The sequence below is a fragment of the Pongo abelii genome, chromosome 10, assembly GCF_028885655.2.
Source record: "Pongo abelii isolate AG06213 chromosome 10, NHGRI_mPonAbe1-v2.0_pri, whole genome shotgun sequence".
Lineage (NCBI taxonomy): Eukaryota > Metazoa > Chordata > Mammalia > Primates > Hominidae > Pongo > Pongo abelii.
The window spans coordinates 103,847,477-103,874,989 of record NC_071995.2 but is presented as its reverse complement, the minus strand read 5'-3'; the positions used below and the strand labels follow the sequence as shown (position 1 = coordinate 103,874,989).

Genomic DNA, 27,513 nt, shown 5'->3' with positions numbered 1-27,513 from the left:
AACAGTAGGAAAAAGACAAACTCATTCTCTTTCTATACTTTCAGCACTCAGCACACTTTGGTCACCAAAAAGTGTGGGTTTTCCCCACATCAAGCAATTCTGTGACACTAACTGGCTGTCCTACAATTTAACTCAATTCCGACATATCTACCTGGAGATAGCCTCAGATCCCGCAAGTTAAGGGCATCATCCCGCCAGACTACCCCCTCCCCCACACTTCAGATGCCAATTGCAAGTCTGGGCCTCTGGTACTTCTGACAAACGAGCTATAAACTGGGGGTTCCTGCAACATCCCCCTGGGCTTTGATTATTTTCTAGAATGGCTCACAAATCAGGGAAACACTTAAATTTACCTTTATTATAAAGGATATTACAGAGGACACAGATGAACAGCCAGATGAAGTGATACATAGGGCAAGGTACAGGGGAGGCAGCATGGAACTTCCATGCCCTCTCTGGGGACGTCACCCCTTTGGGCTCTGCCAGATGTTTTAACGACCTGGAAGCTCTCCAAACCCTGCAGTTCAGGTATTTTTATTGGCAGCTTCATCATACGGATGTGATCAACCTCCAGCTCTCTCCCGTTCCTGGAAGATGGGGGCAGGGCTGAAAGCTCCAAGCTCATAATCGTGGTTTGGTGTTTCTGGTGACCAGCCCCTATCCTGGAGGCCACCAGGAGTTGCCTCATCAGAACAAAAGACACTCCCATCATCCAGGAAATTCCAAAGGATTAGGAACTCTGTGTCAGAAACTGGGGTCAGAGACCAAATATTGTAACAAAATATGCTCCTAGCACCCCTATTGATCAGGAAATTACAAGGGTTTTCAGAGTTCTATGCCAAGAACTGAGGGCAAAGACCAAATACATATTTTTTATTATATCATGATATCACACGCACTGCATGGCTCTCTCTCAGATGTGTTGAAATGGATAAAAGATACATAGAAGATGTGATTATAGAGGAGCAAAAGTGATTTTTGGAAGGTTGGGGAAGAGTTTTCCTTAATTAACAGTAGAAAGATAACCCAGGGCGAGAAGCAATAGACTACACCCCTGAGTCACATGTTTGCTTGAGAAGAGAGTTGCTAAGGAAACGCGGTTAGTTGTCGAAACCCCAGAAGCAAGATTTCCAGTTTAAAATATTTATTTACAACCACGTTGTCATGGGCAGGAATGATGATTGTTTTAGTAGGGAGTGAATAGTTCCCAAAGGATGGAAGTATGGTTTTTATTTTTTTATTTTTTGAGACAGAGTTTTGCTCTTATTGCCCAGGCTGGAGTGCAATGGCACGATCTTGGCTCACCGCAACCTCTGCCTCCCGGGTTCAAGCAACTCTCCTGCCTCAGCCTTTCCAAGCAGCTGGGATTACAGGCATGCGCCACCACACCTGGTCAATTTTGTATTTTTAGTAGAGACGGGGTTTCTCCATGTTGGTCAGGCTGGTCTTGAACTCCTGACCTCAGGTGATCTGCCTGCCTCAGCCTCCCAAAGTGCTGAGATTACAGGTGTGAGCCACCACGCCCAACCGGAAGTGTGGTTGTTACAGGTAGTATCGTGGCACCCTGGAAGGGTTAGCTCTGCAAGGAGTTTTCAAACAAACCTTTTGATGTAAAGACCCAGAGAGTGAAAGCAGTTAGCCCAGGTGGGGCCTAGATCTGGGAAGAGGAGAGTAGCTTTTGGGGCTGTTCTCTCTACCTGGGCCTAAACCAGGTTGAAAAAATTTTAAGGCAAGTTATTTGACTCAGAAATTAAAGGAAAGTTCAACAAAAAGTAGAAATTTATGTGGCTTACATGTAATAGAATGCATTGGAATGAGATCTTCCATGTTATAAGTCACACAGAGATTTCCATGCATGGCGATTTCCCTAAAAGCAGAGTTTCTGGACCACTTCCTTTGAGTGCACCTGAGACAGGATGTCATTGTCATTAGAGTCCACTGATTGAAGACCGAGCACGTATGCCAGGCACTGTGCTCTGAGTGTGTCCTGTTCATGTTACTGTCTTGTCCTCACATGCATTAGCCATGCAAGGAAGATGCTGTTGTCCCCATTTTCTATATGGTGATGCTAACGTTGTGAGAGGTAGTGCATGCCCCTTCCATTCTCCTCAGTGAAGGTGCTCTGGTCAGCAGTGATTATCCTGTACAACTCACAGCTCAAAAGCCCCATGTTAAAAGCTGATGACATAACCCCCTTAATTCTTGGGGAGAAAATGAGTAGCTGGGAAATGTACCATTTCTGTAGTGCATAACCATTGGAAAGACACTTAATCTTTCTGAGTTTTGGTTTCTCCATCTTACATGGCATCAGCAAGGCCCACTTAACTGGGCTATTATATTGATTGAATTAAATAATGTCTCTCAAAGTGTCAAGCATAGAGCCTGTTAACTGTTAATGAAAAACAACAGTACCTTTCTTATAGAAGTTATTCTGGAAAAGTAGTCATCACATTCTGTTCTGAAGGCATTTACTGGCATGGCTGTCTTCCTGTGTTACCCCCAAATATAGCTGCCATGCTTTGACTTGGTCGAGCTATAGGGAAAGTGTTAGCAGCTTGCCCCGGTGCTCCCTTGCCTGGCAAATGGTTGACCTTAGGCAAGTCTTTAAGCTTGTAAGAGTGGCCTCTGAAGCCACAGCCTCAAAGGACCAGATCTGTTGGGAGACGCGTGTGCAGAAGGTTGATGAATATGCGTGACTGCCAGCACTGCCAAAAGAAACTTTGCCACATGTTGAATCCAAAAATGATTGCTGGGTGATTTCCCCTTAGTCACCCAGCAGGAATCCCAAAATATCTGGAAGTCTGTGGTCTAGTGGGAAAATCCCTTCCACCGTATTCATTGCCAACGTCTAGATTCCCAAACATGTGAGCATAAAGGACAAATTCTGTATCCCAGGCTATGTAGTGGAAAGTAAACGAATCTTAGATCCCACCATCCCCAGATTAAAAGCCCAGCTATGCTATTTATTTGCCCTCTGGATTTGGAGAGCTATTTGCATGTCTGTAAAGTGGTGATGATAAATAATACCTAACTCACAGAATGGATGAGAACTACTTAGTATTGAGCATATAAAGCTGGCATGCAAAAAGTACTCAAAAATGCACTGATAGGGATAATTTTTATTTCTCCTAGATAATTTACAAAGATAAAATTTACTGAGTCCTTGAAGTAGAAGGGGAGAAAGAGTCAAGGGCTGTTAAAATCATCTGGTGAGGAGCATCACATCCAAATGCAGTCATCTTATTCTCAGAAAGGTCCTTTTCTAGACTAAAGGTCTGAAATCTGGCAGAGTTGCTTTGGTAGGAAGTATTCTTTTTTTTTTTTTTTTTTTGAGATGGAGTCTTGCTCTGTCACCCAGGTTGAAGTGCAGTGGCGAGATCTCGGCTCACTGCAAGCTCCACCTCCCGGGTTCACACCATTCTCCTGCCTCAGCCTCCCGCATAGCTGGGACTACAGGCACCCGCCACCATGCTGGCTAATTTTTTGTATTTTTAGTAGAGACAGGATTTCACTGTGCTAGCCAGGATGGTCTCGATCTCCTGACCTCATGATCCGCCTGCCTCAGCCTCCCAAAGTGCTGGGATTACAGGCGCGAGCTACCACGCCCAGCCGATAGGGAGTATTCTTTCTCCAAAGTCACTTCCAGGCCCATAGTTGGCTGTGGTTTTCAGGCGAGTAGGTTTCCAGCAGGCCCATCTTTCAGGCGTGGCTTCAGCCTCCCTGGAGAGTGAGAGAGCCGAGCAGCCTGGCGAGGTCCTGAGCCATGACAGCACTGACAGCTGGCTGTGTTCTCTGCAGACACATCCAGGCATTAGGATTCTCCAGTGGGGTGGGGCCCAGAGTGGGAACGCAGAAGAAGCAGAGTCTGCCCGGTGAACAGGGTAACTGTGGGCCCAGACACTCTGTTAGCAAGCTTCATTGGTGCCCTGGTCAGTTAGAACCTTGCATTTCATTTTTCATGCTTCTAAGCCAATATCATTTACTGCTTTATGAAGGGTACTTATTTGCTAAGGAAGTCTACCTGAGCCCTGTGCCCACACAGAAGTGTTCAGTGTGATTCCTTGGTGAAATGAGACTATGTCAATAATAATAATGTATTTAATTTACTTGAATACCATTCTCTTTCTTTCAGCTTAATCTTCTCCATACAGAGCTGGCTAAACAGTTGGCAGACACAATGGTTCTACCTATTATACAATTCCGAGAAAAGGATCTCACAGGTAAAATAACTGAGTTCAATACCAGTTACCTTCAAAATATTGTGTAATGCATTTAATAATAATTCTTACTGCATTACTTTCTTTCAATGTGTGGATCGCTGAGAAATGCCTTTCTTTTTGAGCAGTTCAATTCAGTGAACTTTTACTGACTTCCCACTACGTTCCTGGCTCACCTAAAGGAGATCACAGGCCAGTGAGAAGACAGGTGTGGAAACAGATCATTGTAATGTCGTTTGATGAGGGTAGCAGGACAGAGATGCACAGGAGTAGAAACAGCACACAGAAAGGCGTGCTAGGGAAGGCTTCCTGAAGAAGGTGATCTCTGAGCTGGGTTTTGAAAAATGACATTAAGGCTGTGTTCCAGATTAGGGGACATTTGTAAAGTCATGCTGTTCTTGGGGGAACCGTGAATGCTTTGGAATGGAAAACGGGGGCTTGGAGAAAGGGGAAGACGGGATAGGAACCATGCTTTCTCTGTGCTAGACTCTGGGGATGCAGCTGTGAACGATGGATGGGGACTGCTCTACCACTTAGTGAGTAAGGGAATCTGTGAGTCAGTCAGAAAACTTAGTTGTCCTTTTGGACTAATTTTGGTTCTTCAACTAAAATAAAGCGTTAGGACAATTTTATATTTCTTAGAAATCAAGGTAGTCACAAAATGCACATAAAAAAGAATGAATAATCTTGAAAAAACTTAGCTGATGTTAGAAAAGGGACTCCACATTTTCTAGTCCTATTCTCTCTTCATTGGAAGTATTTATTACTTAGAGTTTAAGAATTACATTTTCTAGAACACTGATATAAACAAGTTGCTGGCCCCAAAAAAGCCTAAACCTGAATGCTAAAAGATCTGGTCAGTATATTACTTACTCTTTAAAAATATATCACTTTAAGCTTTTTTTGCAGCAGGGGTGGGGGCGGAGAAAGGTTGCAGTAAATCTAAAGACAAGTCTTAAAGGTGAAGATTGGCCGGGCGCAGTGGCTCACGCCTGTAATCCCAGCACTTTGGGAGGCTGAGGCGGGCGGATCACGAGGTCAGGAGATCGAGACCATCCTGGCTAACATGGTGAAACCTCGTCTCTACTAAAACTATAAAAAATTAGCCGGGCATAGTGGCACATGCCTGTAGTCCCAGCTACTCGAGAGGCTGAGGCAGGAGAATCGCTTGAACTTGGGAGGTGGAGGTTGCAGTGAGCCGAGATTGCACCACTGCATTTCAGCCCAGGCGACAGAGCAAGACTCTGTCTCAAAAAAAAAATATAAAAAGGGTGAAGATTTTCCTCCCTTGCTTTGAGATCCCCTGTGTTGGTGTCACCTGAGGCTAAGGAACAAGGATAGAACTGGCATAAACTCTACCTAAGGTCAGTTTGGTAGCACTAAAACTTAATAAATAAAAAATAACAAGTAATACCTCCATTTGCTTGCTAAAGGGAAACCTTGATTAAACAAAGCAGGAATTTTAGTGCTTTTTAGTGTTGCTCATCTGTCATTGCATAGGAAGCTAAAACATGCTTGCCTCAGTCATCTGCTGATTATTCAGTCCTCACTGTATGCCTTAGTGCGTGCATTTTTTGAAGGGTTTTCTCTAAATAAAATCATTAGAAGTGAACGGGATGTCATTTTAAAAACAAACTCCAAGTCCGTTTGAAAGAAAATAATCATCTCCTAAGACCTGTGTTGTCAGATTTATGTCTTTCAGGTTTGCTTATTGGAGGCAGAACTAGAATTGAGAGTGCCCAGCAGCATTAATGACAGGGGCCTCCATTAATCCAGAGTGACCCCAAATGTGGATGAGTAGTATTTGCCCAGGATGGTGATTTTTTTAAGTGGAATAAAACTGCTCATTAGTAGTAAGAAGGAATCTTCTTAGTATCTTTGAAAAAGGTTAACCATCCTTTTCTGATGCCATCAGGACATCACTTTGAAGTATTTGGCCCCAGGTCATATCTGAGTCAACATCAGACCAAATTAGAATCTGATCTCCCCTCTGCCTAGACAGTGGTGTTTTATCTTATATTTCTCGGACTTTATTCACTCACCAACACAAGTACATAATCTGAATGAAGAAAACACAAGAGATATTAAGGAAACTACTTAAAATTGTAAGTAAAGAAACCTAAAACTTGACTCCAACAAGAAGTAAAAGATGGGAGAGAAAGAAAGAAAAATGCAAGCAGGAAAGGGCAGAAAGTAGCCTGATACCAAAAGAGTATGAATAACGCGAAGAGAATTTAAAAGCTGGAGGCAGTTTGCAGGCAAATTGAAAACCAGTATAACCAACATAGATGTGAATGGCTTTGCTTTGTTTGATAAAATGAAAATGGATTGTTTTAGAATTGTAGAAAGTGTCGCTTTGTTTTAGGTATCGATCGTTGTGTTTTTAAGTTTCTAACCTTGGATGGTCACTGCTCTCAATGATCTTTTTGGATTTTTGGTCTTGGGCTTGGTTCAGCCATCTCTGTGCATGGTGGGTGTGGCACTCACTTGGAGTAATAGTTATTGGTGTTGGCTTCTCGCAACTACAGTATGCTAGATCGTGTCACATTTTTCATTAATACAAGCACCGCGTATTCCTTTGTCCAGGGATGACTCCAGTAAGTCAGATATTAAAATGGCAACACAGGAAGCTTTTAGGTTCTGGGTGTAGAAAGATGTATTAAGACACTCTATTTGGGGGCTGAGGCATCAGAACTTACGTTTATACTCCAGGTCTCCATGAAAAGTACCTGTCCACCACACTGTCCAGCCCACCTCCCTGGCGTGCCCTCTCCCTCACAGATCCTCAGTGCTATGTGGAGAGGCACGGCTGCTCGGGCCGTCAGGGTCACGGGTGTGGGGCATGGTTGAAGCCGTATATTCTAGTGAGCCCAGGTCCCAGCCTCTGGGCCAGGCCTGTGAGAGCAGGGGACTGAGGGTGCAGGGGCTTCCCTTGCACACATATTCTCTTATTTTCAGAGGAAAGTGCAGAGCTCTGGGTTGGCATGTTTTATTTTTCATTGCTCTAAGACGGTCCCTTTTCTCCTTTTCAGAAGTAAGCACTTTAAAGGATCTATTTGGACTCGCTAGCAATGGTAGGCACCTTCTCCGTTCCTGGTGTGTGGGTGTGTGGGCTTACTGTGGCGGGGGGGAGACCCCCAATAAATGTTCTTCCCTTTTGACTCTGACCCTCCTGGGTGCTCAGATGTCTGTTTATTTTTAGAGCATGACCTCTCAATGGCAAAATACAGCAGGCTGCCTAAGAAAAAGGAGAATGAGAAGGTAAGAATACTTTACATGTTATTTTTCACTTCATTTACATAAAGGCCTTTCATGCCTTCCTCTTGTGAATTTATGGCATAAAAGGGTGCATGGTTTTGTTTTTTTTTTAACTATACATGGACTTTTAAAATTATTCTGTCCAAATCTCATAAGTAGACCTCCACTTCTCTATTCTCTCTTTTCAAACTGGTTTATTAAACACCAGCTTAGAGCCATTGTAAGATTATGATCACACAGGGGTTTTAACTTCAGCTTGCTGCCTCGTCTGACTTATTTATCACCCAGGTCACTTGAACTTCTTGCCCCAAGTGTTGACTCTGATTCTTTAACCCATGCTTTCTAGGACCTTCGCTACTCTAGATAATATTGACTATTTTCATGCATATAACTTTTTACTTCTGTTTACATGATTTCCTTGGGCTAAATTATTTCCTTGGCATACAGTCTTATGAGTGAACTAGAATGTCTGCGGCCTTCTTCAGTACTTGCTGCCATATTGTTATCCTGAAGGACTGTAGGACTTTGCACTGTTCCCAGGAGAGTACTGGCTTCACCTCACTGCGGCCTCACGACCACTGAGATGCTGTTTCTTGCATATTTTTAATTTGGATTTTTTAGAAAGTTGAGGTGCAGCCTTATCTGTGTTTTATTATATTTGTCACAAAAATGGTTATAATGCATAAACACACATTTTGAAATGCACGCTTTTACAGAATTGTCATGTACAGTAGACAACTTGAAGTTTTCCTTTCACCTTTTAACCAGGTGAAGACCGAAGTTGGAAAAGAGGTGGCCGCGGCCCGGCGGAAGCAGCACCTCTCCTCCCTTCAGTACTACTGTGCCCTCAACGCGCTGCAGTACAGAAAGCAAATGGCCATGATGGAGCCCATGATAGGCTTTGCCCATGGACAGGTAGGGGAGTCCCTCCTTGAGGGCTGAAACCTAAGCTAGCTGTGGCGTTCTGCTGAGAGGGCACTCAGGAGACACTGAAGCATCGTCGTAGAAAGAAACATAAATGCACAATCTCCCTGGCAACTTTGTGGGATTCAGCACTTGGACAGCTTCCAGTTGAGCTGGGTCATCTTCAGCTGGACATGCATTGGCCTCAAGTTAGGCCATATGTTCAGGAAATGAGGCCTGGGTCCCAAGCCTCTCCTGGGGAGGAGCCTGTGTGGCCCTTTTTTTCTAATCCAAATGAAAGCCAGCTGGGTGCAGTTCTCCTAGAAGCAGCTACCACTGGGGTTGGGATAGCTCGCCTGTCACCCAGGATTCCCGGCACTCCTTGCTGCTCTGTAGTAAGGCCCCCCACCCCCCGCTGGCTCCTCAGGTGGCACCTCTCCTAGGTGATCCCAGCACCTTAACATCTGGGCATGGGGAAACATTGCCAGTGCTTTATGAGGTCTTCTGTATTTATTGGGTTTCTATCCTCCTATTTAATGGTTGGCTGAATATTTGTCTTAAGAGAGGCTCTACTTTAAGGATGGGGAGTTGACTATAGTGGCATCAGTGCGGCGGAGACAAGAGTGACCATGAGTGTGAGGCTGATAGCACCACCCCCTCACTTGCCACCCCGTTCTGCGTTTGTCCCACTCACGTTGTCTGCAAAGCCATCCTTTGGCCCATGAGAAAGGCACCCAGGAATCTTCTCTCAGTTGACAATCTAGGAACAGAAGGGGATGCGAGGAAGCAAAATGTTGTTAAGAAAAAGTCACCAACTTAAAAATACCTGATATATGAACATCTAATACTTCTATAATACATTTTTAAGGCACATATATTAAAAAACAAAAACCTCACGTCAGTGTCATTCAACAAAAAGGGGAATGAGAGAGAAGCTTTAAGCCATTTCCTGTTTAGAGAAAAAAAGTGCAGCTCACTGCCAGCACAGTACTCTCAGGGCAAACGGGAAATGGGTTCGGAAGATAACCAAACTCAGTTGTCTTCCTTCTTAATCTAGTTGTTAGGTTGTTGAATGGTGAGTTCACTGAAGTCAGCCTATGCCTTTGGAAGTGAGACTTAAATAGAGCGATAGAGTCTTTCGGTGTCTTCTGAGTGAAGTAGCACCACCCAGCTGTGGGCGGCGTCAGTCTTCAGCAGATCTTGGGAGCTGTCCAGGTGCTTGTGATGGGCACTTGTGCACACAGGTGTGCAGTAACTCATACTGTTGCCCTCCCCTCTCCTGCAGGCAGTATCGCAGCTGGCAGATGGCTTTGCCATTTTAGAGAATGCCGGGGCTCTCTTTGTTCTCTTTAGTTAACCCCTCCTGGATTGACGCCATGCCTCTGGGGCCGTAACCTTGCTCAGTCAGAGGCCTAGGGTCAGGAAGGGTCTCAGATCTAGCATCTCAGAAGGATGAGCACCTCTGGTCCTGATCGGTCAGTGCTGTAGAACTTGCTTGATAAGAGGGTGTCCTGCAAGGCCTACAGGACAAGCTTGACACCAGCTGGTTTCATTCTCGTTCATGGCCAAGGACTACCTCACTGCTCCCAGCCTGGACTCTCTAAGTGAGTGCTCTGGCCACAGAGGGAGAAGAGGAGCTGTGGGTACCGTAGCACACATGTAGCCCCGGTTCTAGGGGAACAGCAGAGCACACCATCATTATTGGGTGGCAGGAGCATCATTGTTGAGAGCTGAGAATGGCATCTTTCATTGTTCATATCCAGATTTCAAGACATAAGACCAAGTAGGCCCTTTCCCTATGGATTATTTTTAAATGCAGATGAAAACAGTAGCTCCTTGTCCTAGACAAGTTTGTTGCCTGGCACCGTGGAGTCATCTTCTGGATGATTCAGAAGCATTAGCTGTCCTCCTGCCTCATTCGACCTTGGCAATTAGGGTTTATTGAGCCCCAGCCTCTGTGAGCTGATGGTTCCGTGAACATAGCACTTCCTGCTGCTCACTAAGGCAGTTGTGGTGGAGACTCACCAGGCTTCTTGGCACTACCCATCTTTTTGGAGGTGTGGGGACTCCATTCCTGCCTTCTCCAGCCCTTGAAGTCATGTTCGGTCCTCATGCCTGCAAACTGAGGCTCTGTAATCGGTGCGCAGGTTTTTGAGAACAGAACAGTGACCTCCAGTGTTATATTGATGGGACAGGCTGTGATGCGGCTGTAGAGCCAGTGTCTTACCTGCTTTCTGTTCATCTATTCGCCCACTTTTCTTAGGGATTATGTGAGCCCCTGCCCTAAGGAGCTTACAGAATAGCAGAGGAGCTAAGACATGGCCTAGGAGTCTAAATTTCAAAGGAGTTCAGGGAGGGGAAGGAGAGGGAGGCCACCATGACATTGTGCCATTAGAAATGCAGAGTGCTGATTTAACAGATTAATGATATTAAATGATTAATATTCATTTTGATATTTAACATTTCAGGAGTTCCAAATGGCATTTCCAGTGGTGATCTCTGTGTGATTTAAAGATCATGGGGCCAGAACAGCCCCCTGCATGTATCACCTGGGTTAGGATGACCACAATCATCCATTTTTAACCTGTGATAACTAAGCACATTAGAATACATGCTTTCCCAGGGTATCTGGGGAATAGATGCAAAGCCATCAGAACTATGCTGAGAATACCTGCTAGCCTCTTCAGGGTCAGAGGTCGATTTTGGTGCCCACCATGCCAGGAAAGGGAGGCCTCCAGGTCAGACAGACGAGCCGGGTTAATGTGTGAGAGAATACCCTTGCTCACACGGAACGTTTTCTCTCTTTTTTCATCATCTAGGCTTGCAACTGTTACTGTTACCTCCCAACCAGCAGACATAGAAAATGGAGCAGTTCATACCTAATGGGCAGATTTGTAAAAGTCATGGCTGTAGAAGAATGGAAACTGGAGCTGCTCAGGGTGGGATGGTGCAGATGCCACTAATACACAGAAATGTTCTTCTTCCCCTCTCCCATGCCCCTGCCCTCCAGGGTTTGTCAGGGGACCCAGACTTTCTGGGAAGTGAATATTAGACAGGAGTCACAGGAAGTAAGGAATGCCTTCATTGGCACCCAAAAGCCAGCAACTGTGGTTCCAGTTTCAAAGTGCATAGTGCTCAGGTGTAGACTCAGTAGAAATGCTGCTAGTGCCGCGTGCGAGGCGGGCCAGGCAGCTGTGATGGCTGCCCTCACGCTGCCTGTCTCACCTTCAGTGAGTTCACTGATCACTTCCCTGGATGATTTTCAGAATATTATAATTATATCTTTCAGATTAACTTTTTTAAGAAGGGAGCAGAGATGTTTTCCAAACGTATGGACAGCTTTTTATCGTCCGTTGCAGACATGGTTCAAAGGTAATGCTGCACTCCGGCCGGGTCTTCTGTGCCTCTTGCCTTTCATGCTGATCTGACATCTCTGGGAGGTCGGGGGGAGGGTTCTAACTGTGGAGGGTCGCACAGAGCCTCTGTCCACCCCAGCAATGCTCAGTAACAGTGCCCTCGCCTTAGCTGCCAATATTCATAAATATCTGGGACAGACTGGCGGAGTTTTCTCCAGATCTCTTGTTGTGAATATCGGAGTTTCACATGTCACAAGCCTGGGAGTCCAGCTTAGCTTCGCTGTGGTTTTAGAAGAGCTCTTGGCTTTCTTTGAGAGTATGTGGCAGTAGCAGATGGAAGTGCTGTCACTTTTCAGGAAACTCTGACCAGTGCATTAATTTATCATAGGCAAAGGAGGGATAGAGCCTTTTTGGAATTAATTTTAAAAACTGTATTTGCTTATTTTAAGAAATACAACATCACTCTCTTCAGTAGTTGAGTAACTGCCACACTAACTGGAGGCTGTGGGCGCCCTGCTGCTCGCCCCTCCCCAGCTTCCATGACAGGGAGCTCTGAGGGGGGCCCCGGCCCCTGCAGCCTCAGGCTTGGTCCATCCGGAGCACAGCGTGGGCTTCCCAAGTGCTTGCCACGAGTTCTGGAGTACAGAAATAGGTCCGTGTGTGTGTGTGTGTGTGTGTGTGTGTGTGTAGTTGACAAATAGACAAAATGGAAATAATGAATAGGAATTTTCATGTGGATACATGAAGAGAAAGTTGCTAATTTTCTTGAAGATGTTGCATTTCACCACACCTCATGAAGGCTAAACAAGGGAATTGATCTAGGTAGAAGTCTATCTGAAATGCTCCAAAAATAATCAGTCCCGAGAAAAACCAGTGCTGAGCATTGAGACAGATGCAAAGGGAGTTGAGAGCATATACCCCTTCCTGAAAGTCACTGAGCTGTTTAGCTCTGAATAATTGGCAGCAGTGAGTGATGTAGCTTTTATTTATAATTATGCTAGAAACCAACTTGTGAAATCTGATTGCGGTTTCTTGCCTTTTATTTGGTTCTTAGCCCCTGGGAATGTTAGGAGGAGATAGACGATGAGAGGCTATTACATGGTCACTTTGTAAAAGTATCCTCCATCCCTCATCTTTCACCGTCTCTTCCTCATCCTGCTTTAACTCTCAGAATTCCTCGGACTTCTGTGTTTCTGGAAGAACCATCTATGCCTCAGTTTTTTTCACACACCTGATTATTTTCTGAATGGGCAGCAGGACATTCGTGCCCATGCGTGTGAGATGCCGTGGTTTCCTCTTTCTGCATATCCTAGAGCCTATGTCTTCCCTTCTTGTCAGCATTTCCATTAGCCATTATTAGGCCAACCCAAGTATAGCACCAGCCATCCTGAGAGAACCACAACCCGGGCATTAACGTCAGGGTCTGTGCCTGGGCTACATGGCCTTCTCTGTGCAGGCTGGGGCTGGTTCTGTGAGTCACCCCCTGTCTGACAAGCTATATTTAGTTATGGGGTGACAGGCAGCTGGTGGGGTTTCCAAACTGAACCTTGCAGCACTTGACTCAAATAGCTAAAGTACTGTTTTGAATGCTGTTTTTCCTGTAATTTTTCATTTCATGTTGGTGAGTAAATATGACCACTTTTCTCCAAACCAAGGGGTGGTTTTGCTGCCACATTGCCATGCATGAGCAGCCAGCCCGCCCAGGGAGGCCTCAGAGCAGGATCTGGTGGTGGCCCTGAAGCTGTGCAGCCCTTCCCCGGGGGATGATGCCACAGGTGCTCTGTGCTTTCAAGGTGGGGGCGGATTCAGAACCCAGTGGTGGGAATCCAGACAGTGCGGCATGGTTTCCAGCCACCCTGTAGAGCTTTCTTTATTCCCTAACCCTATAGTGATACAGTTCTACCTTTCTGCAGCTCATATCTATATATCAACAGATATATATAATTTTATATATAGTGTGTGTGTGTATATACATGCTTTTTTTTGTTGTTTTATCTGTGAAGAGAACCAGTTGAAAGCAGTTAATTTTGACCCTGTTCCTTTGGTTCCTGGGAACCTTGGATGAGCTCCCAGTGTTTGAGCCTGAGTCTGTGTGGGGTGGGGGAGGGGAAGGCAGGGCAGCTACTAAAAATCTCCTGGAGTTGTACACAAGATGCCACGTTGGTGCCCGTGTCTTTCTGGGGACAGGATCCTTCGCTTGTATCACATCTTCAAAGAGGTTTCTCACCCATAAAAGCTGACCCTGAGCTCTTGACAGGCTCTTGGTCCCTCCTTCCCCTTCTCTCCTCCCCCGTTCTATGTGCTGAGCTTGGTCTTCCACGTTCCGTTCTCTCAGCCGGGGCAGTGACAAGCAGGCGAAGCTAATGAGGTTTATCCTCCAGCTTACCTGTCCTAAGGCCACCAATGGTAGAGTCCCTCATCATCCCAGTCAAATGTCAGAAAGGCCAAAATCGAGCTGCATTAAAGAAGAGGGGCTGACCAGGAGCAGTGGCTCACACCTGTAATCCCAATACTTTGGGAGGCCAAGATGGGTGGGTCACTTCTTGACCCATTCTCTTCTCTTTAGTAGAGAATGGTGAAACCCCTTCTCTACTAAAAATACAAAAATGAGCTGGGTGTGGTGGTGCATGCCTGTAATCCCAGCTGTTTGGGAGGCTGAGGCATGGGAATCGCTTGAACCCAGGAGGCAGAGGTTGTAGTGAGCCAAGATCATGCCACTGCACTCCAGCCTGGGTGGCGGAGCAAGACTCTCTCAAAATGAATAGATTAGATAGATAGGATAGATAGATAGATAGATAGATAGATAGATAGATAGATACATACATACATACATCATACATACATACATACATACATTAGATAGATAGATAAGATAGATTAGATAGATAGATAGATAGATAGACAGACAGATAGATAGATAGATAGATTAGATAGATAGATAGATACATACATACATACATACATACATACATACATTAGATAGATAAGATAGATTAGATAGATAGACAGACAGATAGATAGATAGACAGATAGATAGATAGATAGATAGATTAGATAGATAGATAGATAGAGTGGGGGAATATGGAATGTCCAAGCCCAACGTTCCTTACCTACAGGAGAGAGAGAATCCTGAGGTGCTCATGTGGAGAAACAGTGGCCCCCTATTTGCTTCTGATTTTAACCCTGTGGTTGCCGTGTCTCCTGTAACACAGTGCAGAGGAACACCTCCTCTAAATCGTGATTTCTCAGATGGATGGGCCCTGTTGGGCAGATTGTGTTTAGGACTTTGTAATCAAGACTGTAACTACTGGGTGGGGTGGCCTGGTGAGGTCTAGCTCAGTAGGGGAAAAGGGCAGCCACCATTTCCACACCTCAGCACACACCTCCATGAAAGCCAGGGGCTAATGTCCCAGAGCCAGGCCATCGGCCCACTTACCCCTATGTGGGCAGCCCTTGGCCTGCTAGCCTATGAAGCCTCAGGGCAGATCTGTGGCTGTTAAAAAAGGAAAAGCATTGCCTTTGGCTTTGTTGTTGCACCTTAGTACCACTTCCTGGTCATTTTCCTGTCACCACCACTCCTTCCTAAACCAAGAGCAGGGGAGGCATGACTACCATTTCATTCCTTCCTTTATGGAACTTGCTTAGGCTGCCTGTGTGAGCAGCCCTGGAGGATGGGCTTCTCAAAGCTTTTCTCCAAAACTTTGCATCAACGGTGCTGAGCATGGATACCTCTGTCAGCAGCAAAACTGTTTAGCTGGGTTCGGCCGGGCACGGTGGGTCACGCCTGTAATCCCAGCACTTTGGGAGGCCGAGGCGGGCGGATCACAAGGTCAGGAGATTGAGACCGTCCTGGCGAACACGGTGAAACCCCGTCTCTACTAAAAATACAAAAAGAAAAAAAAATTAGCCGGGCATGGTGGCGAGCACCGGTAGTCCCAGCTACTCGAGAGGCTGAGGCGGGAGAATGGCATGAACCTGAGGGGCGGAGCTTGCAGTGAGAGGAGATCACGCCACTGCACTCCAGCCTGGGCGACAGAGCGAGATTGTGTCTCAAAAAAAATAAAAACAACAACAACAAAAAACTGTATAGCTGGGTTCAAGCATAGTTCAATGGCATTCCTTAGGTTCTGTTTTAAAACAGCAGTCATATAAACACATTTACTACTGCAGAATTGAGTCCCTGTGATTCATAGTTTTCAGGGCCTAAGGGTAGAGGGTTGTGGCCCTGTAGGAGGCTGGCAGCTCCATCTGTAAGGCTGGAAGCTTTGAGGGGGTGGAGTGATGGCTGCTAGCGGCTTCTTAGTAGTGCTGGGTTGGCCAGCAGTGAGTAACTGACCCAACACCTTCTGTCTTAAGCATTCAGGTAGAACTGGAAGCCGAGGCGGAAAAGATGCGGGTGTCCCAGCAAGAATTACTTTCTGTTGATGAATCTGTTTACACTCCAGACTCTGATGTGGCTGCACCACAGATCAACAGGAACCTCATCCAGAAGGCTGGTTACCTTAATCTTAGAAAGTGAGAATGCCACTCTCTGCCTCTTTTTCTGAAATCGGTTTTCTCTAAGAGGTGGCTGAAAAGCAATCTTACGTGCCTCATTAAAGTCGGAGGGAGGTGGGCGGGTGAGACTGGGAAGAACTCCCATCACAGCAGCCTTCCCACTTGCAACACAGGAAACCTCTGGGGCCCAGGCGCCAAACTGCACTAAGAGATGGGGCTGGAAACGAGTCCTCTAAGAGCCCGGTGCTGTGGACTCTGGTCACTGTGGCCATTTGCAAACAGACCACTCTTAACTGTTGCCATCCTGGACCACTGACAGTTTTTATCCCCTCATGCCACTTCCCCCACACCAGCTGGCAGGTGAGAGCCATGTGCTGGAGACCTACCTGCGAGGCCAGAGGCAGGGTCAGGAGGCTTTTAGAGCCAGTTCGATTCGTACTGATTGAGTCACACATTTACCACTCAGGTCTTTAAGTGTCCATTTTGAATGGAAGGGATGATCAGGTTTAAGTATTTCTGTGAGCAGAGAGGATATTGTCATGGTGTGGTGTGAAAAGCACTGACTTTGGAATCAGACATCCCAGCTGGGCTGAGCCTTCATCTCTTCATCTGCAAAATGGAGCTGATAACTGCACCCGCTTTACGAAGTTAGATTGAATGTGGTCATCTCTCCCAGGCAGTGAGCACTCAGATGTCAGCCGTTGCCATTTGGGGAAATTATTGGGGCAGGAAACCCAGTGCCTTTGGACATAGTTGCTACTCAGTAAATACTGAGCCAAGTAAATGTGTTTGATAACCCCCAGTGGAGGGTCCATGGAGAGGAACTGCCAGCTGTTACCAGGCTGGAGTACCTCTAAGGTCTGTGAACTTGCGGCGATCACAAGCTAAATGTCCCCTGTAGTTCTGCAGATATAGAAAACCCACCAGGTTCTGTTGTTATTTGCCAGGAACTAGATTTTCCTTTTGTAAGCAGCCCACAAAACAAGAATGACCTTCAATTAAAGCAAAACCCAATCTGTTGAGAGCCTTCTAGGACTATAGGGTGGGTGCTGTGGGCTAAGGCAACCCTGACTAGATTCAGAGCAGCTCAGCTCCAGGTGCTAAAGAAATGATTCTCCAGGTGTTCAGTCCTTAATGGTGTCGGACTCATTCTAGTTCCATCTCCTGGTTTAGTAGTCAGCGTGTGGCTGCAGTGCGGGGAGTTGGCCCTGGGACTGGTGTCTCCCTTGGAAGCAGAGCCCATGATCTCCAAGATCATTCCAGCTAAATTGTACCCTTCTGCTGCTCTTTCCACTTGAATGGGCAGTTTTGCTTTAACGATATAAAGAAACACATTATTTCTAAAATGCCACCAGTACCCATAACGAGGTAGCAAGACTTGGAGGTGGCCGCTGGTGCTTTCTGGTACTAATGGGCTTTTTAAAACACAACTCACAGCAAAACAGGGCTGGTCACCACCACCTGGGAGAGGCTTTATTTCTTCACCCAAGGCGGGAATCTCATGTGTCAGCCCAGGGGAGCCGTGGCTGGAGGTTTGATCCAGGACCTGGACAACTGCTCAGTGATGGCCGTGGATTGCGAAGACCGGCGCTACTGCTTCCAGATCACCACGCCCAATGGAAAATCGTATGTCTCACACGTTTTATTTGGGAGGAGAATGAGTATAGTGGTTCCACCCATGCCAAGGGCCTCCTAGTTCATTCCTACGTGCCAGCCCTCTGTAGGAGAGGCCCCAATCTGGGTATTGTTGACCTTTCAGGAGGATGATTTTCTGCTCTCTCTAAACAAGCCCACATGACCCATAAGGGATCCAGCCTGCCTTATCCCATATGGAGATAAGTGAGAGTTTGTCTGTGGCTTTGGAGAAGAGATGACCTACATGTGTGAGACAGCAACAGAAGTCGTGCTTGTTAGCATAGATTCTCAGAGATAGAAGGCTGTGGCTACTCCTAGCCTGTTGTAAAGAAGCATTTGTGTTTGGATTGCGGCAGGGGAGAGTAACTTTATTTTGGTAAGGACGACCTTCCTGAGAAGGCCATTTTTCCAGCAGAAGCAGGAGTTGTGAGAAGTGCACTCCACTGCAGCAGTATTGTCGGCTGCCAGGCTGTTCCCACATGCCCTGTGTACCTGAGGGGCCCCAAAGAGGTGGTACTTTACCAATCCACAGCCTGTGGCCATTCACAGTAGATCCCATCCCAGTGGGATCCCCTCTCAGAGCAGTGGTTTTTAAACTGCTCCAAGGAGTTCAGGGTCCCATGGAGGGGCCTCAGGGTTCACCTGCCTGGGGAGAGGAGTGGCCCTGCCCGTCATCAGAGCCGCTCTTCTCGCATTGCATTCTATTAAGATTTGACCTGAACAGCAGGGGTAGGGGTGGGGACGTTGTTGGGATGATGTCTCTCCTCCCAGCTTGGCAGAGCAGCTTTAGACCTCATCCTTCCTGCTTTGGTGATGGGAAATGACCTGGGAATGGAGATTCCTGGATGCTCATCATGGTCCTTTGCAGTTACCTCCTCTGGGCCTCACTTTCCTCAGATACAAAATAGGGATAAGATCTATGTTACCCCATCTGCCACAGATGAGGGGAACAAGGGAACTGGCAGATGTGGGGTCTCTTTAAAGAGTTAAAGCCTCGGCTGGGTACAGTGGCTCACGCCTATAATCCCAGCACTTTGGGAGGCCGAGGCAGGTGGATCACCTGAGGTTGGGAGTTTGAGATCAGCATGACCAACATGGAGAAACCCCGTCTCTACTGGAAATACAAAATTGGCCGGGCACATTAGTGGCAGCGCATGCCTGTAGTCCCAGCTACTCAGGAGGCTGAGGCAGGAGAATCGCTTGAACCTGGGAGGCGGAGGTTGTGGTGAGCCGAGATCACACCATTGCACTCCAGCCTGGTGCAACAAGAGCAAAACTCCATCTAAAAAAAAAAAAAAAGAGAGTTAAAGCCTCCACAAAGGTAGGGCAGTATTACTGTTACCTTATTCCCGGGCCTCCATACGCAACAGACTTTTCAGTTCTGGGAAAGGAGTGAATGGGCTGCCAAGTCCTTCTTTGGGCATGGTTTGAGGAGTGGCTGGACTTGGAGTCCTGGTCATCTTGGATCATTAGAGGAGGTCAACAGATGGATCTCACTGTACAAACACAGACTTGGGCTAGAAGATCGGAGTCCCGCCTTCTCATTTCATAGATGAACATGCTGAGGCCCAGGGAAAGGGCCGTGTTTGTCCAAGATCATATAGTGAATCAGGGCAGAGCCAGACCTACAAGCCCATTTTCTTTTTTCTTTTTCCTTTTTTTTTGTTTGAGATAGGGCCTTGCCCTATCACCCAGGCTGGAGTACAGTGGCACAGTCACCACTCACAGCAGCCTCAACCTCCTGGGCTCAATCAATCCTCCCACTTCAGCCTCTCTAGTAGCTAGGACTACAGGCACACGCCACCACGCCCAGCTAATTTTTGTATTTTTTGTAGAGAGGGGGTTTCACCATGTTGCCCAGGCTGGTCTAACTCCTGGGCTCAAGCCATCTCCTCCTGCCTCGCCCTCCCAAAGTGCTGGGACTGCAGGCGTGAGCCACCGCACTTGGCCCTGGAACCCCATTTTCTTTCCCTCTCATCATGCTGCCTTCATGGCACTTTTCCTCCCACAGCCCAGCTAAGTTCAGTTTATGTAGAGAAATTCCCAGTCACTGAGATCGGGGAAGCACTTAATTACTTAGACACTTTTGTTTCAGGGGAATAATCCTCCAGGCTGAGAGCAGAAAGGAAAATGAAGAGGTAAAAATTCTGTTTGTCATATTTCTTTCCTAGCGTGGTGGGTGACTTTGGGATTCAGTGTTCTTTTTTAATGTCCTCTACAGTGGATATGTGCAATAAACAACATCTCCAGACAGATCTACCTGACCGACAACCCTGAGGTAATTATCAGCCACCTGCATCTCAGCCCTTTTCTCAACCTGGAAGGTAAGCATCCACCTCCTGGGACTGAGTGTGTCTTCTTGTGGATTTTTAGGCAGTCGCGATCAAGTTGAATCAGACCGCTCTGCAAGCAGTGACTCCCATTACAAGTTTTGGAAAAAAACAAGAAAGCTCATGCCCCAGGTAACTAAAGGACAAAGAAAAACTAGCCTTTGTGGAGCCAAATTATTGATTAGGAATATTAAATGAGTTGTTGCTTAATCCACACAAACCAAGGCATGTTTTTCAGCCTGTTTAACAGAAACAGTAACGATGGCTGGGAAAGGTTAAATACCTGCCTGTGTTCACACCACATTGTGAGTGGTAGAGCCAGGATTCAAGCCTGTCTGATGTCAGCATCCCTGTCCTTTCCACTGGACCATGCTGCTGCAGTCCAAGCAAACAGGACGTGCATGGAGGGTCCTGCTAGTCAGGAGTTCTCCCCACATTTTCTATCAGTGTCAACAAAGTAATGGAACAAAAGCAAAAATGTTTTTAAAAAATAAGGAAAAAAAATCACCTTTTATGTATCCATATTAATGCCCACGCCTTATCTGAACATACAGTGATAGTTTTATACGTACATTTATTTTGTATTTGCACATACTTTTTTTTTTTTTTTTTACTATTTCTACATTTTTCAGAATTGTTCCTTTTAGTAACTACACCCTATTCCATCATTTATTTTTTTACTTACTTATTTTTTAATTTTTTCGAGACGGAGTCTCACTCTGTCACCTGGGCTGGAGTGCAGTGGAGTAATCCCGGCTCACTGCAACCTCCACTTCCCAGATTCAAGTGATTCTCCTGCCTCAGCCTCCCGAGTAGCTGGGATTACAGGCACCCGCCACCACATCTGGCTAATTTTTGTATTTTTAGTAGAGATGGGGTTTCACTATGTTAGCCAGGCTGGTCTTGAACTCCTGACCTCAAGTGATCCACCCGCCTCAGCCTCCCAAAGTGCTGGGATTACAGGCATGAGCCACTGCGCCTGGCCCATTCCACCATTTATTAACCATTGAATATTTAGGTTATCTCCCCGGCGTTTACTGTTATCATTTACAGCAAACATTTTCATGCATATAGCTTTCCTCATTTTGAATACTGCTTTAGGATTTATTCCAGGAATCCTACTTTTGTCTTAATGGGAGTTTCCATCTGGTTAAATAGTAAAGGGTTGTATTTTCTTACTAATGAAAGCCTGGCATTAAAGGGTAAATTAAAATTACGACTATATTTGGTGTTCATCTTTTAGTGGCATCATAGAAAGAACCCCATTACATTTTTTACAAATATCTAATGACCCCAGAAGGAAGTCATTAGAAAACTCAGTGGTTAAGTAACTTCCCAGAATCTGTGCAGTGTGGAGCCAGCGTTCCCATGCCAGGCACGGGGTATCTGAGAAGGAATGGGAGAAGGTAAGGCCAGAAAATAGGTTTGAGTCTAACTGGAAAGACCCGGGTGCCCTGCTTAGGAGTTACAGGCAATGGAGCAAAATGGAAGGTTTTGAGAAAATGGGCGACGGTCAGAACCAGGGTTAGGGAAGACTATTCTGCACCTGAGTAGGGTAAATTTTAGGATACGGGTTGTGGGAAGAAGGGGGGAGAGTGCAAGACCCAGTAGGACGTTGATGTAGTAGTAACTGTGAAGCAGAACATGAGAACATAAACAAATGTTTTAAAAAAAAGAGGAGAAAGAGGCAAGATTTCAGCACCGTAACTTAAGGATTTAACAGTTTATACAAGTAGCATGCTTTATGAAATGGAACTCTAAGGAAGACACTACATGAAAGGAAGTGGAACTAAAGATCCAGTCAGCGAGGGTTAATCCCGTAGCCTTCTCCTGGGTAAATGTATGTCTTCTCTTTGTAAAGTTACAAAAATGTTTGATGTGCACAGTGGAGGGAATACCAGACCTGCAGTTGAGAGACATGGGTTCTAATGATATCTCTGCCTTGTGTTATACACAGCTAGATGTCCCTGAGTAAGTCAGTAAATGCTCTGGGCCTTTGTCTTCTCAGCCTTGTGACATACAAGGAACTAGCTAACCTCCTAGGACCCTTCTAGCTCTGATATGCCATCTCTCAAGGGTGTTGATGGATAGTTTAGGGGGGTTTGGAATTAGAAGGTGTGATAGGTTTCCTAAAAAGACAATTTGCAGCCTATATTTAATTATTCAGTAACTGATTTTTCCCCCCGTTCTAGAATAAGCAAGTCACATTCTTAGACCAAAAGGACCCCACAGAAGGGACACAGAAGACTCCCTGGGGAAAAAAAAATTACTCTAGCCAGCCAGCTGAATTAGCCCAGTGATTGGATGGATGACAGATGTGGCTGCCAGATGGCCCCAGAGCTGTGGGGAGAGGAATACTATCTCTTTTAGGGTCAGCCCACTAAGAATAAAGCAATGTTTTGATGACAGTGGGGGGGAAAGAATCAGAGAAATTGTGTTCTTAGGAACAAACTGCAATTTACTTCTAAGCAAGTACCATGTGTGGACTTCCCTCATTCTGCAGTTACTATATATCTACTGTTCATTCATTTATCCAGCTACTCAACAAATATTTGAGTATCTACTATTTGCCCAGGCCTGGCCTAGGTAAGAAAACACAGGGATTACTGGCGAGAACAGGCAAAAGGTAAGCACAGACTGAGTTAAAACGAGGAAAGCACTGCGACGTTAAGGAGACGAGGTGCTGTCATGGAGGGTGAAGAGGAGACCTGTGCAGGGCCTGGCTGTGAAGATAATATTCAAGCTGCAAAGTAAAAGACAAGACGCAGCCACTCTTGCAAAGAGCCAGAAGTAGTGTATTCTTGGTAGCAGTTGTGGAGGTAACAGGACAGAGAAGAGCTTAGTGTATCTGAGGAACTGAAAAAAGGCAGTGTAATGGGACAGTGCAGGCAGAGGAAGATGATGGGACAGGATGAGGGCGGGTGGGGAGGGAGGCAGGGGTCGATCATGAAGGAAGCATGTGGGGAGCTGTGGAAGGGCTCTAAGAGGTGCGTGTTTGTGATGGAGACAGAGATACCCACTCTCCATTTTCCAAAGTTAGCTCCGGCTTTTCTGGAGAACACAGAACAGAGCAAGTCAGTAGCCAGTGAGGAGGCGTCCCAGCAGCCCAAGAGAAGATGATGGTGGTTTAGACCAGGATCACGGCAGAGATGAAAAGTAGATGGATGTGGACTTATTCTGGAGGTAAAACCTATGGGACTTTTGATGCATAAGTGTAGACGGAAAAGGACAGATCAAAGGATGACTCCAGTTGGAGCTGAACACCTGGGCAGATAGTGTTTTTTAAAGAGAAGAGTTGAGTTTTGGACATGTCAAGCATGAGAGGCCTGTGAAACATCCCAAATGAGTTGTCAAGCAGTCAACGGATGATACAGGTCTGGAGTGCAAAGAAAACGTCTGGTCTGGGTGTATGAATTGGGGACTGATAGCACTGAACAGCAGTGGATGAGGTCCTCTGGGAGAAAGGAGAGGGAGAGGAAAGCAGAGCCTGCAACATAATCCTAAAGAACTCCAGCATTTAGGGTAGAAAAGGAGCCTGCAAAAGACAGTGAGAAGGAACATCAAGAAAGGTAGAAGGAAACTCTATAAAATGTGGCACCAGCAGAAACCAAGAGAGGAGAGTTCAAGGAGAGACCAGCTGTGTTAGATGCTTTAAGTCAATTATGATGACTGCAAAGTGTCCATTAGAGCTGGTGACATGGAGATCCTGTACAGGTGAAACTTAACATCATGTCACTCCTATATTCAGAGTCTTTGGTGGCTCCCTGTACTGTTGTGTCAAGTTCAGACCCCACCTGACGGTATAAGGGCCCTCTACAACCTGGCCTCACCCTATCTTGATTGTTATCTCCCCCCTTTGACTCTCTGGGGAGCCAAAATCTTAGACTCACTTTCTACCCTTGAAGCTTCTACTCATAGCTTTCTCCAGTGCTTACCACTTATTATATCACAGCCCTCTCTTAAAGACAGGATCAAACAGCAGATGTGACTCTCCCATTTAGGGTTATTGAAGCAGTATAACATCCTGGAGATGCACTCTCCTGGCAGTGCGGAGACCCCTGTTCATAATCTGGCTCGCCCACCAGGTAACTGAGTGCCTTCAAAACTGCTCAATTTCTCCAGAGGCCTCAGTTTCCTTTTCTGTTAACAATGGAGGTCAGACCAAGTGGTCTCCAAGGGCTTGCCTTGCAGTGACCATCTACAAGCCTATGTACTGTTTCATCCACATTCCAGTCAGTATGATCATTTGTCGAATGCCTGTTGTAAAGTAGTTTGATACACTACATTCAGTTATTGACATGTTTGAGAAATAGGAAAATACTGACATATCAAATGAACAGAAAGATCACTGAGAGCTTTTTAAGGTCCAGGCAATGAAAGAAATCAAAATACATTGATATTCTTTGCCCTTCAAAGGAGTTTTATAGTCTGGCTGGGGAGAAAAAATTTTTAAAATGTTGAAAAGTTAAATTACAGTATTCTGAGACTGGAGGAAAAGAACATGTTGGTTCCTGATTAATTTGTCCGCAGACAGCACAGTATTTGATGGGCCACGAGGTCAGCAATGAGTGTGGGCACAATGCGAAGCTCAGGAGGCACACAGGGCCACAAGACTGTGCCTGTGACTTACTGAGAAGAATCACAGGAGTTCAGAGGAGGGAGGCGGGGTGCAGGTTGGCCTAGTGGATGAGGAGGAATTTGAGCTGGGTTGGGAGAGTTGGGTGAGCAGCAGAATTGGGATAAAGAAGGAAATAAGGAAAAGCATGTGGTATGTGTGGTACAGCTCTCATAGAGGGTGCATTAAAGGAGTGAAAAGGGAGGCTTTTTGGGAAATTAGAGCCAGATTGTGATTAAATGCCAAGCCAGGACCTTTGGTTCATTCAGCTAACATTTTTTAGTGCCTACTATGTTCCAAGAATACATATGACTTAGCTATAGCATGGGCCCTCCAAAACCTGCCTCACAGAGAAGGATACAAACAGAAAACTAGTAACACAGTGCAGGATGCTGTGCAGCAGAGAGAACTGCAGGAAATGGGGCAGACTGAAGGTTTTTAGCCAAGGATATGAAGGAAGTTTGAAGGAGGTTTATTTGTAGAATGGATTAAGGGATTGAGGTAAATCTTTTCCCCTTGTATTTTCATTCATAAAAGTCACCTCAGCCTTCAACAAGCATTCACTTGATTATAAAAGCGTAAGGTTAAGGGAATTGATTTTTTCCCCTTCAGCCAGAACCTGAAAAATTCAGAGATGGAAAATGAAAATGACAAGATTGTTCCCAAAGCAACAGCCAGTCTACCTGAAGCAGAGGAGCTGATCGCGCCTGGAACGCCGATTCAATTCGATATTGTGCTTCCTGCTACAGAATTCCTTGATCAGAACAGAGGGAGCAGGTATGGGCTGAGAGAGGTTATCTCTGGGAGAACTGAAAGTAAATTTGAGGTCTCTTGTGTCCCCCTCCACCACCAAAGACTGTTGCCATTCTGACTTCCAGTTCAAGTGTTAAGTGCCCTTCTAGCTGCAGCTGTCGTGTTTGTTCAACTCTGGCTATTCCCCTAGGCGTACCAACCCTTTTGGTGAAACTGAGGATGAATCATTTCCAGAAGCAGAAGGTAAGTGACTAGTTTGGTGTCCTTATTCTTTCCTCTGCACAAAATGACAACAGCCATTGAACTAAGATGTGAAATCATGTTTTAGAGAGCTATGATTAGGAGTATGAATTAAGATTTGTTGTTCTTTCTGGAAGTTTAGTAAGATATCTGCAATGGAGGCAAGTCTTGGATAAAAACTGAGGGGTAGCTAAAGACCACCTACAGCTATCTCACCATTAGCCATAGCGTTTTTGTAGCATAGTATAGAAATGTTGTGAAATCTGAATCTGTTATCACATTCAAATGCAGTCTTGGTGAACTGGAAATATGCTGTTTCATTTTACAAAACCAAAAGCACAAATAACTTGTTCTTGAATTTGAAGATGACACAAATGATATTTAAGTCTTTCAAATTCAAATTTTTGGTTTTCTACATTCTTATAATGTACTTAAGAACATATCTGATGGCCGGCGCACTGGCTCATGCCTGTAATCCCAGCACTTTTGGAGGCCGAGGCAGGTGAATCACCTGAGCTTAGGAGTTCAAGACCAGCATGGGCAACACAGTGAGACCCCATCTCTACAAAAAAAAAAAAAATACAAAAATTAGCCAGGTGTAGTGACAGGCGCCTGTAATCCTAGCTACTCAGGAGGCTGAGACATAAGAATCACTTGAACCTGGGAGGCAGAGGTTGCAGTGAGCTGAAATCATGCCATTGCACTCCAGCCTGGGCTACAGAGTGAGACCCTGTCTCAAAAAAGAAAAAAAAGAAAAGAAAAACCTTCTTTGATCTTCTAGTTATGGTTGCTGGGAGTCAGTTTTGTCAAGTTATGTGCCACTGTCAGCAGCCAGGGCTGACTTCCTTTAGGCTATGAAACATCATCACTGCCTTTCAGTAATACACATGAAGTATGAATTGCATGAGACCCAACATGAGATCTTACATCCTGCAAATAAAATTTCTTTTCTAAGAGGACTTTATCAGTGGGCCAAAGTAATGAATTTTCTATTGTCTAGTGAACTCACTCTTTTCAGAGAAAAGGTACAATGTAGTCACCTAGAGTTTCAGCATTAGAAGGATGTTCATCTGGTACCACCATCATTTCATTTTATAGATGAAGAAAAGCCTTTCTAGTCTAATGAAGTAGTTCCAAACAAACTGACAAAATGTAGACAATGGAAGATGCAGAGCTTTGGCAATATTGGGCTTATAAAAGCGGTATTGAGAAATTTTGGTAGAAAGTCCTCCACAGAAAGCAGGCAAAACTAGCACATCTGACCCTGGTATGCAGATCAACAGCAGCAGGAAGTAAATGAGATCCTGAGCGGAAAATGCTGTCTTGCAGATTCTCTTTTGCAGCAGATGTTTATAGTTCGGTTTTTGGGATCAATGGCAGTTAAAACAGACAGCACTACTGAAGTGATTTATGAAGCAATGAGACAAGTATTGGCTGCTCGGGCTATTCATAACATCTTCCGCATGACAGAATCCCATCTGATGGTCACCAGTCAATCTTTGAGGTACATTCAGTTTTATTTTCAGACTTTCTTATGGCTTCAGCTAATTCCCCTTTTAAGGCTAATTCACCCATCTGAAATGTTAGTATTGGAATGAAGAGACTACTCTTGCTTTTGCCCCCACTACTTTTTACATAAGATAGATAGCCTAGAAAGTGCTCCCTTAGAGACAAGAACTGGTATCTTCAAAAATTCAGTAGTGGGTGAA

General features: G+C 45.5%; 1 protein-coding gene across 3 annotated transcripts in view; it reads left to right on the top strand.

Annotated features, from left to right (window-relative positions):
• Positions 1-27,513, top strand: part of APPL2 (adaptor protein, phosphotyrosine interacting with PH domain and leucine zipper 2) — a 63,329-nt gene that overhangs the window by 21,106 nt on the left and 14,710 nt on the right. For all 3 annotated transcript variants that reach the window (XM_054528182.2, XM_024256499.3, XM_024256501.3), the window contains exons 5-17: positions 4,133-4,220; positions 7,250-7,291; positions 7,420-7,478; positions 8,244-8,390; positions 11,668-11,750; positions 16,091-16,249; positions 17,669-17,857; positions 19,962-20,004; positions 20,088-20,144; positions 20,240-20,328; positions 25,424-25,588; positions 25,755-25,807; positions 27,134-27,308. In XM_054528182.2, the coding sequence (XP_054384157.1) occupies positions 4,133-4,220; positions 7,250-7,291; positions 7,420-7,478; positions 8,244-8,390; positions 11,668-11,750; positions 16,091-16,249; positions 17,669-17,857; positions 19,962-20,004; positions 20,088-20,144; positions 20,240-20,328; positions 25,424-25,588; positions 25,755-25,807; positions 27,134-27,308 (1,349 nt within the window). The remainder of the gene's footprint in view (positions 1-4,132; positions 4,221-7,249; positions 7,292-7,419; positions 7,479-8,243; positions 8,391-11,667; positions 11,751-16,090; positions 16,250-17,668; positions 17,858-19,961; positions 20,005-20,087; positions 20,145-20,239; positions 20,329-25,423; positions 25,589-25,754; positions 25,808-27,133; positions 27,309-27,513) is intronic.